The sequence below is a fragment of the Asterias rubens genome, chromosome 5 (assembly GCF_902459465.1).
Source record: "Asterias rubens chromosome 5, eAstRub1.3, whole genome shotgun sequence".
NCBI classification, from domain to species: Eukaryota; Metazoa; Echinodermata; class Asteroidea; order Forcipulatida; family Asteriidae; genus Asterias; species Asterias rubens.
The window spans coordinates 3067970-3081534 of record NC_047066.1 but is presented as its reverse complement, the minus strand read 5'-3'; the positions used below and the strand labels follow the sequence as shown (position 1 = coordinate 3081534).

General features: G+C 37.3%; 1 protein-coding gene across 2 annotated transcripts; it reads right to left on the bottom strand.

Moving 5' to 3' along the window:
• Positions 1 to 3760: 3760 nt before the first annotated feature.
• LOC117290888 (NFATC2-interacting protein-like) lies at positions 3761 to 13559 on the bottom strand. 2 transcript variants are annotated; one of them, XM_033772453.1, is made up of 8 exons: positions 13496 to 13559; positions 9367 to 9514; positions 8778 to 8907; positions 7108 to 7236; positions 6409 to 6610; positions 5052 to 5202; positions 4477 to 4583; positions 3761 to 4059 (listed from the first exon to the last, which is right to left on the bottom strand). In XM_033772453.1, the coding sequence occupies exons 1-8, from the start codon at positions 13538 to 13540 to the stop codon at positions 3892 to 3894; spliced, it is 1080 nt and encodes a 359-aa protein (XP_033628344.1). In that variant the 5' UTR covers positions 13541 to 13559; the 3' UTR covers positions 3761 to 3891. The 2 variants fall into 2 exon arrangements, with proteins under 2 accessions (XP_033628344.1, XP_033628346.1); XM_033772455.1 differs by having other exon boundaries at positions 4477 to 4571.
• Positions 13560 to 13565: the final 6 nt, after the last annotated feature.

The window sequence follows — 13565 nt, the reverse complement described above, 5'->3', positions numbered from 1 at the left end:
ATTAAGAGACCTCAGAATTAGAATTTGAGGTCTCGAAATCAAGCATCTGAAAGCACACAACTTCGTGTGACAAGGGTGTTTTTTCTACCATTATCTTGCAACTTTCGATCACTAGTTGAAGTCAAATTTTAACAGGTTTGTTATTTTATGCATATGTTGAGATACACCAAGTGAGAAGACTGGTCTTTGACAATTACCAATAGTGTCCAATGTCTTTAAAGACACACCAGGGGCGGATTGCACCAAGCGGAATATTTATGACTTTATGAGCCCTGCCCACCTCATCCATATTCATGAATGTAAACTAAATCAAATAAACTACTCAAAAACACTGGTTCATTAAATTCTATTTTATTCTCAAAAACATTTTATGGCTTATAGTAAAACCTCTCAACTCTACTATAAAATCACTTTTAATATAAATTTATGATACTTATAGGTTATTAACAGTTAATAATATGTATTTACAGAATACAGAAAATGAATACATTTCTTTCTCAAATCAGTAAGCTTGAAGATATTTTTAACTCTAAGCATTCAATGAAGAAAGACTTGACTATCAAACAAAAATATTACATGTTTACAAATGTACACATAGGGTCCTTTTTCATAGAGCTGCTTAAGCACGAACTGAGTGCAACACTTGAAAAATACTTCACTAGAAAAAAGTTCAAGTCAATATACCGTTTCACATGTTCCGTACTATCTGTGAAGGGTATCCTGCTCATTTCTGCTAAGCTAGAAAACGTTAAGGGCAGTGGACACTATTGGTAATTGTCAAAGACTAGCCTTCACAGTTGGTGTATCTCAACTTATGCATAAAATAACAAACCTGTGAAAATTTGAGCTCAATCAGTCATCGAACTTGTGAGATAATAATGAAAGAAAAAACACCCCTGTCACACGAAGTTGTGTGCGTTTAGATGGTTGATTTTGAGACCTCAAGTTCTAAATCTGAGGTCTCAAAATCAAATTCGTGGAAAAATTACTTCTTTCTCGAAAACTATGGCACTTCAGATGGAGCTGTTTCTCACAATGTTTTATACCATCAACCTCTCCTCATTACTAGTCACCAAGAAAGGTTTCATGGTAATAATTATTTTGAGTAATTACCAATAGTGTCCACTGCCTTTAAGCAATATTGTTTGCTTAAGCAGCTTTATCCTCTCATCATTCACCTACAAAAAATGTCGAACTCCACTAAACTATGTGTCAGCACTGTAGGCCTATACTTACCCAGCCACCGAGTAATATGCCTGTGATTTTTTCACAGCACTGTGGAAAGTACTTAGTATACAGTGATAACACACATCAGTAGTATTATGGGTAAAACCAAAATTCATATTTGTAATTTTACTATAAGAAAACAGACAAACAACTTTTAATATTTACATGGCTTAAGAATGCAGCTTTTTTATAATAATATCTATGACTGATATTACTGATGTAATATAAAACTAAATTATGTGTTTTCTTTATTGACAGTATTAATGAAAAGAGACAAACTTCTTTTAATATTTACCTGGCCTTGGAATGCAGCTGCTATGTAATTCCTTCTATGAATAATTGCAAACGTTACTAACGGTGATAAAATTAAATATTTGTTTTCTTAATTGATGGCAGGGTTCTGCCCAGGATTTCTTTAGTGGTGGAAAAACGTTTCCCTGGAAACCATTGGGAGATGGATCAGTTACATGGTAGATCATATAAATAGACTCAAATCAAAGAAGTGCTCAAAATTAATGGCTTTTGATTGATACCATTTTTACCGGTAAATACCCAATTTTATTGTTCGTTGAAAACCTTTGAAAGGAATGTGCAAGTGAAATTTAAAACATTTAGAAGAGATGAGAAAATTCTTCCAGTGGGGGTTGGGGAATCCTGAGTGCTGGGCAGGTTTTCAGGCACCGACCACTGTGGGCACAACCCTACATAGTAAACTCAAGTAGGCAAAAAGGCACAGCCAACAAATAGAGCAAGGACCAGGAAGAGTGGGGGGGGGCAGGGTTCACCAAACTGTTTTTTAAATTATTATTTTGCAATTACAATTACCTCAATTTTTCTTTGTTCATCCCCAAATTATTACAATTTCACCCAATCAGTTTCCCTTGTGCTGTATTACTTTAAGAATAATTTTAAGTTATCCTTACTTTCTGTATCATGACTGTTTGCTCAGTTTTTATAAGGTGCGCACAATATAGGCACTGGACACCTTTGTTAATTGTCAAAGACAAGTAATCTCACTTGCATAAAATAACAAACCTGTGATAATTTGAACTCAATTGGTCATTGAAGTTGCGAAAGAATAATGAAAGAAAAAACACCCTCGTTGCAAAAATGTGTGCTTTCAGATGCATAATAAAATTGCTTCAGGCCTGAAGTCTTTTTATTATTTGTGTGAAAAATTACCTCTTTCTTTAAAACTAGTTACCTCAGAGGGAGCTGTTTCTAACAATGTTTTATACTATCAACAGCACTCCGTTGCTTGTTACCAAGTAACTTTTATACTAACAACTATTTTGAAATTACCAATAGTGTCCAGTGCCTTTAAATCAATTAATATTTTATTCGCAAGAGAATAGTAGAGAGTTGTTTTTTGGTTTACCCCGGTATTAGCTTGGGATATTATGTGCTATGGGTAGAATTTGAAACTATGCACAGTGTAAATTTGATCTAATATGGAGGCATTTCATTTCATTTCATTTATTCTGGTTGTGAAGCAGTAAAGCAAGAACTCTCAGATGAGTTAACTTAGTCCCTAAACTAGCCAAGAACCCTAGGCAGTGGCATTGGCTTTAAAGGCTTTGGATCGTCATAAATATTTAGTTAACTTTTTAAATTCCAGGCAGGTGCCTTTGGCTTAATGTCCTTGCTATTTTGTTTTGTTTTTCCTGTATTTTGTATTGTTCTTTTGTTATGCCAAATAAATAATAATAAAATTAGAGAATATGTACACTGATTGATGTTTCAGATGTGGGAATAAAACCCCAGAGAAATAATTCCAGGGAAAACCAACGCAATCAGGTAAAAACTGAAAACCCAATCCACATAGTTCCCACGGTGTGATTCAAACTGAAGTCCTAGAGGTAGAAGGCGAGGAAAGATACCACTTCGTCAACCCAAGAAAACTTGAAGGCTCAAGTAGATTTTGAGGAAAATAATGAAATCGGGAGAAATCCAGAGAAATCTTGAGCCTGGCGACTAATTGTTGGATATTCACAATACAACTCCTAAGAGGGCTACGGGTGTTGTCTGGACACCCAATTCCAGACCCTTTGTACCAGTGCCTTTTATAAAATAAAACAGTTGTTTTTTAATTTGGCTTAGGCTAGAGTTCTTTGTTGCATTGATATTCTCAAAAAACAAAAATTAGAAAATTTGAAAAATATTCTGGCCATGTAAAATGTAAATGAATGGCAGTTACAACTGAGGGATCTAGCTTTTAAAAATTACATATGGATTTGAGCACCGTATAGTGAGGTATCAATGTATATTTGGTTTGAGGTAACACCATGTTTGTATCTACCTGCTAGGTAGATTATGTTTTTTTGAGAACTTGTCTTGCTATAGATTCCACTCTCACAAAGTGGACTTTTCGGATTTCGGAAACTTCTCTACAACCGCAGGGGGGATAGATTTCCAGAATTCGGGAGACTTCTCAGTTCTAAAAAGAACTGTCCTGTTCCAATTTTCACAGAGCTGCTTAAGCAGAGAATGTTGCTCTACAATTTTCTGTTAAGCAGAAATGAGCAGGATACGAGTCAAAATTGTACATGGGTGGAAGGTAGAAAATCGGTCGGGACTACTGCTTTCGCTTAGTGGATCGAGGGGCCCTAGTAGATATTGAATAGGTAAGATATAATTTGTATACCATCTTGGCGACTGCTTTACTTATCGTAAGATATGAACGTCGATCATGTTGGTGTCCTCCTCAAAGTCTAGGAGTTCTGGAGTGTCCGATGGTTTGATCGTCTCGCCATCAAAGGAGAACCTGAGCTTAGCGACGGGGTGTCCACAGAACGTACTGTACTCCGCCATTATTCTCTCCAAGGGATCAGTCTGCAATTATGAAGAGGAAAATAACTTGGTGAGAGTGTTTAAAGACAAAAACGTCTTACACTGGGATCCAGATCTTAGGGAGGTCCATTGAAATAATGACATTTCCACCTTTTGATCACCCATGGAGTTATAGAAGGGGCTGGTTTCACCACAAGGTGCAAAATCAAAGGTGGGAAGGGAGAGAAAAAGTAACTTATTGCTTTTTCTGTGTGCTTTCTGCCCCCCCCCCACCCTCTTTCTCTCTCTATTCACATTTTTCCACATGATTGCTTCTGTTACACTTGTCTACCTGCTGATGTGTGTCATCTTGTCATTTTAGCCTTTGAAAAAAGAAAAAAAAAATCCGCTAGAGTCAGAACTTCGGGCAATGAACTATTTTCTTAATTTGAATTTCTAAGACACAGGAGTTCATCTTACCCTTGAGGTTATCGTAGTCATACTTGAGTTTTTCTCCATTCCTTGCAGAGTGACTTCAACAGTGTCTTGGGATCCTGGAAGACTCGGAGGATCAACTATCAAACAATCTAAATAAATTTAAAAATATAAAATCATATTTTTTTCTAAATACATGATTTGAGTGACCTTGTGCTTGTTCATTGTGTTTTTGATTTTTTCAATTTGGGCAAAGAGAAATGAGAACCAATACTTCTAGATAAGCTTCTCACCCCCTAGGTTTTTTTTTTATGCATTATGTTGAGATACACCAAGTGAGAAAACTGGTGTTTGACAATTACCAAAACTGACTGGGAACCCGACAAACTCCCATAAGGGGATATAAAAACCAAGCTTGAAACAGCAAATCTCTCTCATACAAACATTGGATTAACGCCTACTATTATGATTAGCACAAATCAAAACATTAGGATTCAATAGCTAGACGACATAAATTATTCTATATTCATTGTAAAATCAACAGTTAGCTTGGTAGGATTCGAATCCACAACCTGATTGCAAGTCATGCGGTCTAACCATTTGACCACGATTCTTCTTACCAATGATATCTGCAATGTGTAGATTAATAGACTGTGGTGTGTCGAACTCTGTGATTTCCTTGTCGTGTCCAACCCTAGTCAGCTTGACGCAGTCCCTACTGGCTCCCTCCAACTCTGCAATCTCTGTTATTATTGTGCTGAAGCTTTCAGTCTGTGAAGGTAAAATAACACGTACAAAATAACAAAATATGATTTCCAAAATGCAGGGTTTGGGATTCAATTCCAGTTGAACTTTGCCCCACATTTTAAGTTTTTTTCGTTATGAGAGATCGCCTAATATCACATGGCTGGACGGCCACTTCAAAGTCAGGGTTACACTAAACCAATTTGGGATATGTACCCAAATCAAATACCAATACGTTCTACAAAATGGCGGACTGTGTTACACCCTGGTTCAGACAGGTGCTCCAGAGTCGCGCCGAACCAAATAGATTAGGAGCGACTCTGGGTCGACCCAAATAAATTTCGGTTTCAGACAGGCAAACTTAACATTACATTAACATTAGGTTCGGCTCATGACAAGATCGACGTCTGAAACAAAGGCGCTCCAGAGTCGTTCCGAACGACTGCAACAGTCAATCTTTCCACTTCTAGCACGTCCAGGCGCACCCAACTGTTTCAGACGTCAAAGTTTTCATGTACTTAATTCAATAATTTGGTTCGGTGCGACTCTGAAACGGATGTTAGTTCACAATGTAAAAGGAAAATCACACAATTTCGAGTCATATTTGTGTGGATCATTAAATTCTACCTTTAAAACATCTTTCTAACCATATTTATTTTGAACTGGCATCGGAAGGTTAGCATAATAATAATAATAATAATAATAATAATAGTAACCCGTTTTTATATAGCGCTTTTCACATCCGGAGGGCGTCCCAAAGCGCTTCACATTATTACCCCTGGTCACTGGGCCTTAATTCACTCCTTAAACCATCTCAGCCCCCTGGTGGGGAGTATGCAGCCTGTGCAACATGAATATGCGCTACTCGGCTAAATCAATCACAAGAACCATCTCTGCCCTCACAGGTACCCATTTACCCCTGGGTGGAGAGAAGCAATTATAGTTAAGTGTCTTGCTCAGGGACACGAACCCACACTCTGCTGAACAGAAGCATCAGAGCTTGAGTTCGGTGCTCTTATCCGCTCGGCCACGACACCGTAAGCATGCCTTTTCGTCTGCTTACAGTTAGCAGCGGAAACTTGTGCAGCAAGTACAAATTCGGCCATTAAGCAGTTATTACTGCTTAAATCTTTTAAATTTGTACAAACGTGCTTAGTCCACATTGCTAAAGATTAATCTACAAAATCCAACAGAGCTGGTAGAATATTTAGATGAGTTGATGAGCATCCTTACCATGGCAAGCTGATATCGATGAAGTCCGAATTTCGATCGCACTTTGACTGTGATGGAGTTCCTGGTCCGTGGGGGTTGAGGCGCATCGATGTCGATCACCGACAATGATCCTCTGGGCGTCCTGGAGAGCGGAGAAAATGCATCATCTGAGGAGAACTCGTTCTGGACGCATCTTACATTAGTTAGGGTCACGTTGATTTTCCTGATACAGCGGGCAAACAAAATAGTTACGTCAGTGAGCAAGGAAAAATTCCGCATGGACAAATTTGTTTATCTTTGAAATTTATTATTCTTCTGAGACATACTGTAATATTGAACAACAAATTATTTCTTTTTTTTTCTTTTCACAAAGCCGGATGCCCACTTCAATGTGAGGGATACACTTAAATGAATTGGGCAATCGATTTTGAAATCAGCTGCAGGCCTGATACTTCACGGAGGCAACGAAGGCGATTGCCTCTGTGTCCCCTGGTCATTGCCTTGGTGCCCTTAATATGCTCCAGTACAAATTTCATCATAGGGTGCCCTTTACCAAGAAGAAAATGCCTTAGTGCCCTTGCCCTTTCAAAAACGAAGCAGCTGCAGCTGTAACCAGGGATTCGTTGCCACCTACTCATTGGGCTGAAACAGGGTTACCCCCTTTACAGTCCATAAGGATGTAGGCATGAGTATCATCCACTAGAAGCACGTCTAGCTTACCTGAGTAGATGAGAGGTGACTTTGTCATGCGCTAGTGGCCTCTGCATAGGGCTACCTAGATCAGGAGGTGGTGGTGGGGAACACGGTGAATCAAGAGAAACAGTAGAGGATGTCTTCTTAGAAGGGGTCCTAGACAAATAAAATAACAATTAGAAAAATAGAAACATAATTTCAACACAAAATTATAAGATTTAAATATTTTACACAATTTTACCTCTACACTTTTACATAATTTGCTTTATATTTTAACTTTTTCTTGTAAAATTGCATTGCAATTTTGGGTAAAAATTGCCAAAAATTTGACAATGTTTTTAAAGTGGTAAACTGTTGCCAAAAGATGTGTAGATCAAGAGGGGTAAACAATAAGCAAATAAGTGAAAATGACTAGAGCAGGACTTGAAGCTGTGACCTCCGGATTAATGTGCCGGTGTCCCAGGGAATTCTGTCCGCTGGTGATTCGGTCCCCCAATGGCAAATTAACATGGACTGGATGAGGATGATTCAAAAGAGGGCGCTATCAGAAGAAGTTTGACAGGGTTTGCCATAATGGGGGACAGAATCTCCTGCCACACCGGCACTATACCAACTGAGCTATCTAGCCCTTATCACACCAGGGCCCAATTTCATAGAGCTGCTTAAGCAAATTTTTTTGCTTATAAGCAAAAAAATCTTTGCTTTGTAAAATCAGATTAGCGGCTAAGACTCCACTCAATTGTTATGCTAAGTAAACAACAGCTAAATATTAGTCACAAGCAATGTACATGGCATGAAATTTTTGCCAGTAACATGTGTAAAATAAGCAAGCTATTTTCGTGCTTAAGCAATTTTTTGGCTTAAGCAGCTCTATGACATTGGGCCCAGGGCCCAATGTCATGGCTCTGCTTACCATAAGCACAAAATCTGCGCTTAAAGACACTGGATACTATTGGTAATTGTCTAAGACTATTGTCGAAGTTGCGAGATATTAATGAAAGAAAAAAACACCCTTGTCACACGAAGTTGTGTGCTTTCAGATGCCTGATTTCGAGACCTCAAATTCTAAATCTGAGGTCTCGAAATCAAATTCGAGGAAAATTACTTCTTTCTCAAAAACTATGTCACTTCAGAGGGAGCCGTTTCTCACAATGTTTTATACAATCAGCCTCTCCCACTTACTCATTACCAAGTAAGGTTTTATGCTAATAATTATTTTGAGTAATTACCAATAGTGTCCACTGCCTTTAAGGAAGCAGGAAATTCTGTGCTTCTGGCAAGCGTATTTCATGGGTTAGCAGCGAATTTTTGCTTCTGCGCGTGCGTACTCCATGTTACTAGGCATTCTACGCTTACAAGGCAAGCGCAGAAATTTGGCGCTTGCACGTAAGCTGGGAATCGTGATCGTAAGCGCAGAATTCGGCGGTGTCCTTTGGCCCTGTCCTTCTGATTTGAGGTGTGCGATTGCACCCACATGCTAGGGTGTGCCCAAAAGCTTCAAATAATCACACGCTCGCTCCCTCTATAATGCATGGTTTTTTTCCACACGCCTGCGATATTCTAATCAGAAGGATTGTCCCACTAGTGCAGACCAAAAGAAGTAGTTTGTGACTGAAATAATTCTGGTTAAAAATCGAGTGAACTGTGACTGTGAGCATTGTGTTGCCATGGTTTCAGGAGGCATCAATATTTTGTACCTTTCTCCATTGCAACGGAAATCATCGTCATCAGAGTCAAAGTATACGCCTCTGCTTGGCTTTTTATTCCTCCTGGTCGGCCGTTTCTTCTTTTTGTTGTGCTGTGTATTATAAGAACAGTCTTCTTCATCTGCAAAAAAAGATCAAACACACAATTTTTTTTTCAATGTAAAAATTAAATGTCTGGAACTAGAATCTAAATATAAGGAGGAATATCAAATGAAATTTTAACCTTTTTTTGATGCTTGGAGTTATGTTTTTTTTTTTTTTTTTTTTTTTTTTTTTTGGGGGGGGGTGTACTTTGGGGGATTATTTATTTAGTAGGGTGATTGATCAAAGTAAAAATGCTGTGATGAAGATGCAATGTTTTTTATCACATGCATGGTTGTGCTAACGGTTACACAATTATAGACATACCCGTTAATGCACAGGCCTAGTCATGACCAGGATTCGAACCCACACTCTGATGAATTAACAACCAGAACTTGAAGTTCGATGCTCTAAACCACTCAGCCGTAACACTCGGCCACTCTACCTCAAGGAAGTCGAAAAATAAAAATCTTTAGCTTTGTACAAAATAGATTCTCACCAGAATCCTGAAGATCATCCAATGAAGGCCGAACGATACTGTAAGCAGCTGACGAGTATATATTGCATGGTTTGATCTCGGCCATCGGGAGCGTTATGTGCCGCTTTTGTGTTGCCGCCCTCTTCATCTTAGGTTCTGTACCCTCTTCCTGATGATTTTAATGACAAAAGATTGAGGTTAATAAACCACATAGAGTTAAAACAACGACATTTAAATAAAAGTAAAATGAGTACATTGCATTGCAAAAACAGGTCATGGTTCTGTAATTTTAGTAAAAACAGTGGTTAATGTAGAACCAGCAACTGGGGTGCTGTACTCTATTTTTCGAAATTTTGACATTCTCTGTCGAAAATTTCTAAAAAAGGAGTACAGCGCCCCAGTTACTGGGTCTAAGGTTAATGGGTGTTACCAACATTTTTAACCTGGTAAGCTTGTCGAGAACAACATTTTTTTGAGTCCTTGCATGTTATACCGGTGGTCGTCGGGTTGAAGGTTACGTTATCGCAACTAATTATAGTTGCGATAACGTAGCCCTCACTAAATTAATTATAGCCCTGTAATCTTACCATTTAACAATAACTTAATTTTAGAGGAAATGTTTTCCATCTGGAGCTTAGCAATATGACACAACAGTTTATTGTTAAAATGTATTAACTTTTCTGTTTTAAAGTCACCTGGAAAGATAATTTTTTTTTCTTTCAAACATAAGAGTATATGCTTACGAACAATAAAACAATTTTTTTAGTAATTGTTTGTCACGATTTATATGTTTAAAAAATGAATAAAGTTGTTTGGGGGGCTAACTCCGCCTACCCCTTTTTAGGGCCACTGATTTTCCGTTTCAGAAAAGTGCAAATTCCGTTTGGCAAAAACATGAATTCCGTTTCAGGCACAAAAAATTCCGTTTCATGTTTTTCTAATTAGATAAAAGGTTGTTTAATACCCAGGGACACACTTATAAAAATCAATTTGAGATTAAATGTACGGTTGACTTCGTAAAATGTTCATTTGAACTGACAAATTTCAAAAAAATACTTTTTGTTATAATTGTGGATTATTTTGTATACTGCTGTTCTAAAAAGGTTGCACTGTGACTGCAGTATTAATGCACATGATGTGATAGACTTGATTCCAAGTCTAAAACTGCAGTTGATTCTCTGCATCAGCCACATTGTAGGCTAATGACAGGAGTGTATCCACAAGAAGGCGCTGTTTCAGCATGATCAAAGACTTGGGAACAAGTCTATGGACGTGACCATTCTCCATCCACAAACAAAATGTCAGCCATTTTGTTTTCGCTTTGGCGACAGAATGTTGACAGTTTACGGTTTTATTTTAGACCTTTCCGAGATGAAAAAACATTGTATGTGTTCTTATAGATCATAGGTAAGCTAGTTTGTGTATTATTGTTGGTAAAAGAGAGGGAGAAAATGCAATTTGGGTGAACAAAAAATGTTTAAAACGTGCCGCGAATAATGCCCTTCGCTTAACCATGTTAACAACGTGTGTACATCATGTGTGTCATGTGTGTAAACATTGAGGATGGTGTGAAGTAGAACAGAATGATCCACGGTTACGATCTCGTACTTTTTAATGGTCTGATTTCTGATGCCTTTTTAGTTTAACAAAAAGAATCTTAATAAAGAATGCAATTTCAATAGTTTTGGCGTCAAGAAAAAAAAAAAAAAAAAAAAAAAAAAAATCAAATTTTCTGAAATCCCGTTTTCCGTTTCAAAGGGCGGATTCCGCGAATTCCGTCCGTTTTCCGCGATCGCGGAAAATCAGTGGCCCTACCTTTTGTGACGTCAATCGAGGCAGACTTTGCCTGCAATGCGTATAGTAAACACACGTGCAAAGTACACGTACGTCCAAGTCGTGCCTTGGTACATTTCAAAAAGTGTTTTTCTGCATTCAGCAGCAATGCACCTGGTCGGCTTTGCCGGAAAAAAAACAATTTTTTGTTGTTGTTGAAACGTACAAACTCACGACTTGGTCCGTACATGTACTTTGCAATTGTGTTTACTCTACGCATTACAGGCAAAGTCTGCCTCGGTTGACGTCACGAACAGCGCCCTCTCGGGTCGGGTCTACTCTTAAATTTGTAAATAACATAAGAACTGATTTTTTAAAGCCTTAGTTAACTGTTTATTTACATTCCAGTCATCAAAACACATATATTAATGACAAAAGCTTTATTTTGAAAAAATACCATTTCCAGGTGACTTTAAAAAAGTTTATCTTATTGGATTTCTTTCTGCTTTTGAAGATTTTCAGTAATATTTAGCAATCAGAATCATTTAAGTTTGTCTTTTCAAAACTTGGGAAAACACATACTAATCAACATAGTTCTAAAGTAAAATGACAAAATCAAGGCCCGAAATTTGGCAATCTAGCTTATTGTTTTGATCCTGAATGGCAGTGGTCATTGATTGCCTGTGCAGGATAACAACAACAAAACAATAAGGTTTATTGCGAATAGCAAAATATCAACAGAGGGCGCTGTTGAACCCACACAAAGATATAGGTGATGCGTGCGCGAGTTGTGCATGACAACATACACTGCAAACTGCCCCATCTGCCAACCCACAACGCATTGCAGTTCTTAATCTCGATAAACCTTATCAATCAATCAAACATTTATTTCCATACAATTCAAACATATATCGTAGAAGGTCCTGTTTTCGAGGTGTCCCTAAAATCATGGCAAATCTTTTACCTCTCTGTGCGCGATGTAAACAGTCCCTAGATAAAAATTGTGTGGTTTTATTTGCCAAGCAAAGAGTCTCCTTTCCCTTGACCAAAACTTAGAAACACAGAAGGCTCCACTGGATATTTGCACTTGTAAATGCAAAAAGTTTGGTATTTTAGGCATTTCTACAAGGTACAAAAATATGTCATAATGTTGAGGCCATATAAAAATATTTGCCCACCGAACAAGTTTCATCAAACACTATTTCAATTCACATTTCATGATGATCAAATCATGTGACTGAATATTTTGCTGAGCAATCTGGAAAAAAAAATACAGAGGCTTAAAGAAGCCATGTGCCTTATATCATTTTCTAATATTTTTGGAGATTTATTTTTTAATTTATTTATTAATTTTTATTTTTTTTTTGATTCAATTATCACCGTTTATTTATACGCTTTATTATAAATTTTAAGAATAAAAAAAGGGGGGGAAAAAAAAAAAAAAAATCACATTTGAAAGCCAATGATTATTCACACTTTTTATTAAATTATTTATTTTTGTTATTCAAAATTTCATTGACAAATATTTTGAATAAAACGAAGACAACTGCTGGCTACAGAGTCATACACAGAGTCTCAAAGAACACTTGTAGTCACTGTAGATGTTTCTTCCATGTATTGCTTCACCGGAAAACCATGCTTTTTTGTTTGCCGTGAAAACAGGACAAACTCAAAACAAATGGGGCCAGTTGAAGTCATCGAAGATCGGTGTGTAGTGTGAACATTTCCATGTCCATAAAGTTTTAATATATGTTTGCATACTTCATATTAACAAAAGAAGGTAATTAGGGCATCGGTTGATATAAGGCATCATTATTTTTTCCCAATTCAAAGAAAGAGGCATAGGCCTAATAAATGGATAACTTTCCGTATGGCGCCACCACTTTTTCACTCATTTTTACAAAAAGGGATATCTCATTGAGGTAAATTAGATACTATATTATTTCATATCGAATGAAAAAGTGGTGGCGCCATACGGAAACTTTTCCCTAATAAATAATAGCGTGAAAACTGGTATCGTAAGGGGAGGATACAAATATAAACAATATCATATGATTTTACAAAACTGAAGATGTACGAAGGCATGACCCATTAAAGCAAAAGCTTGCAGGCTGGGATGCCTTGTACAAAACAATGAAACAACAAAACAAAAACATTGTGACTGCATGAAATAGAAAGTGTCAACTCAAGGGGGCATGGCCATGGGGGAATGGCAAAAAATTACAACACTAGTAGTACAAGTTCAAGGCCATTATTAAATGTGTTGTTTATTATAAATTAAACAGATTTTAGGACTTCAACAAAGTTCAGAATGTATACTAAACAAACTAGCGATAATCATTTACAGAAAAAGTAGTGACACTTTGAAGAATCTCACCTTTTTTGTCTTCACTTTTACCTCGCTCTTGTCTGACAGTGACATGTTGTTGTTCCTGTTCAAATCATGC

Bases quoted from the DNA above. Each gene is read 5' to 3' on its own strand.
- LOC117290888 (XM_033772453.1), bottom strand. From the start codon at position 13,540: ATGTCACTGTCAGACAAGAGCGAGGTAAAAGTGAAGACAAAAAAG. The intron at 8,908-9,366 runs GTGAGAATCTAT...CTTTTTTTGCAG, and splicing joins GGATGATCTTCAGGATTCTG to ATGAAGAAGACTGTTCTTAT. The intron at 7,237-8,777 runs GTACAAAATATT...TTATTTGTCTAG, and splicing joins TTCCGTTGCAATGGAGAAAG to GACCCCTTCTAAGAAGACAT.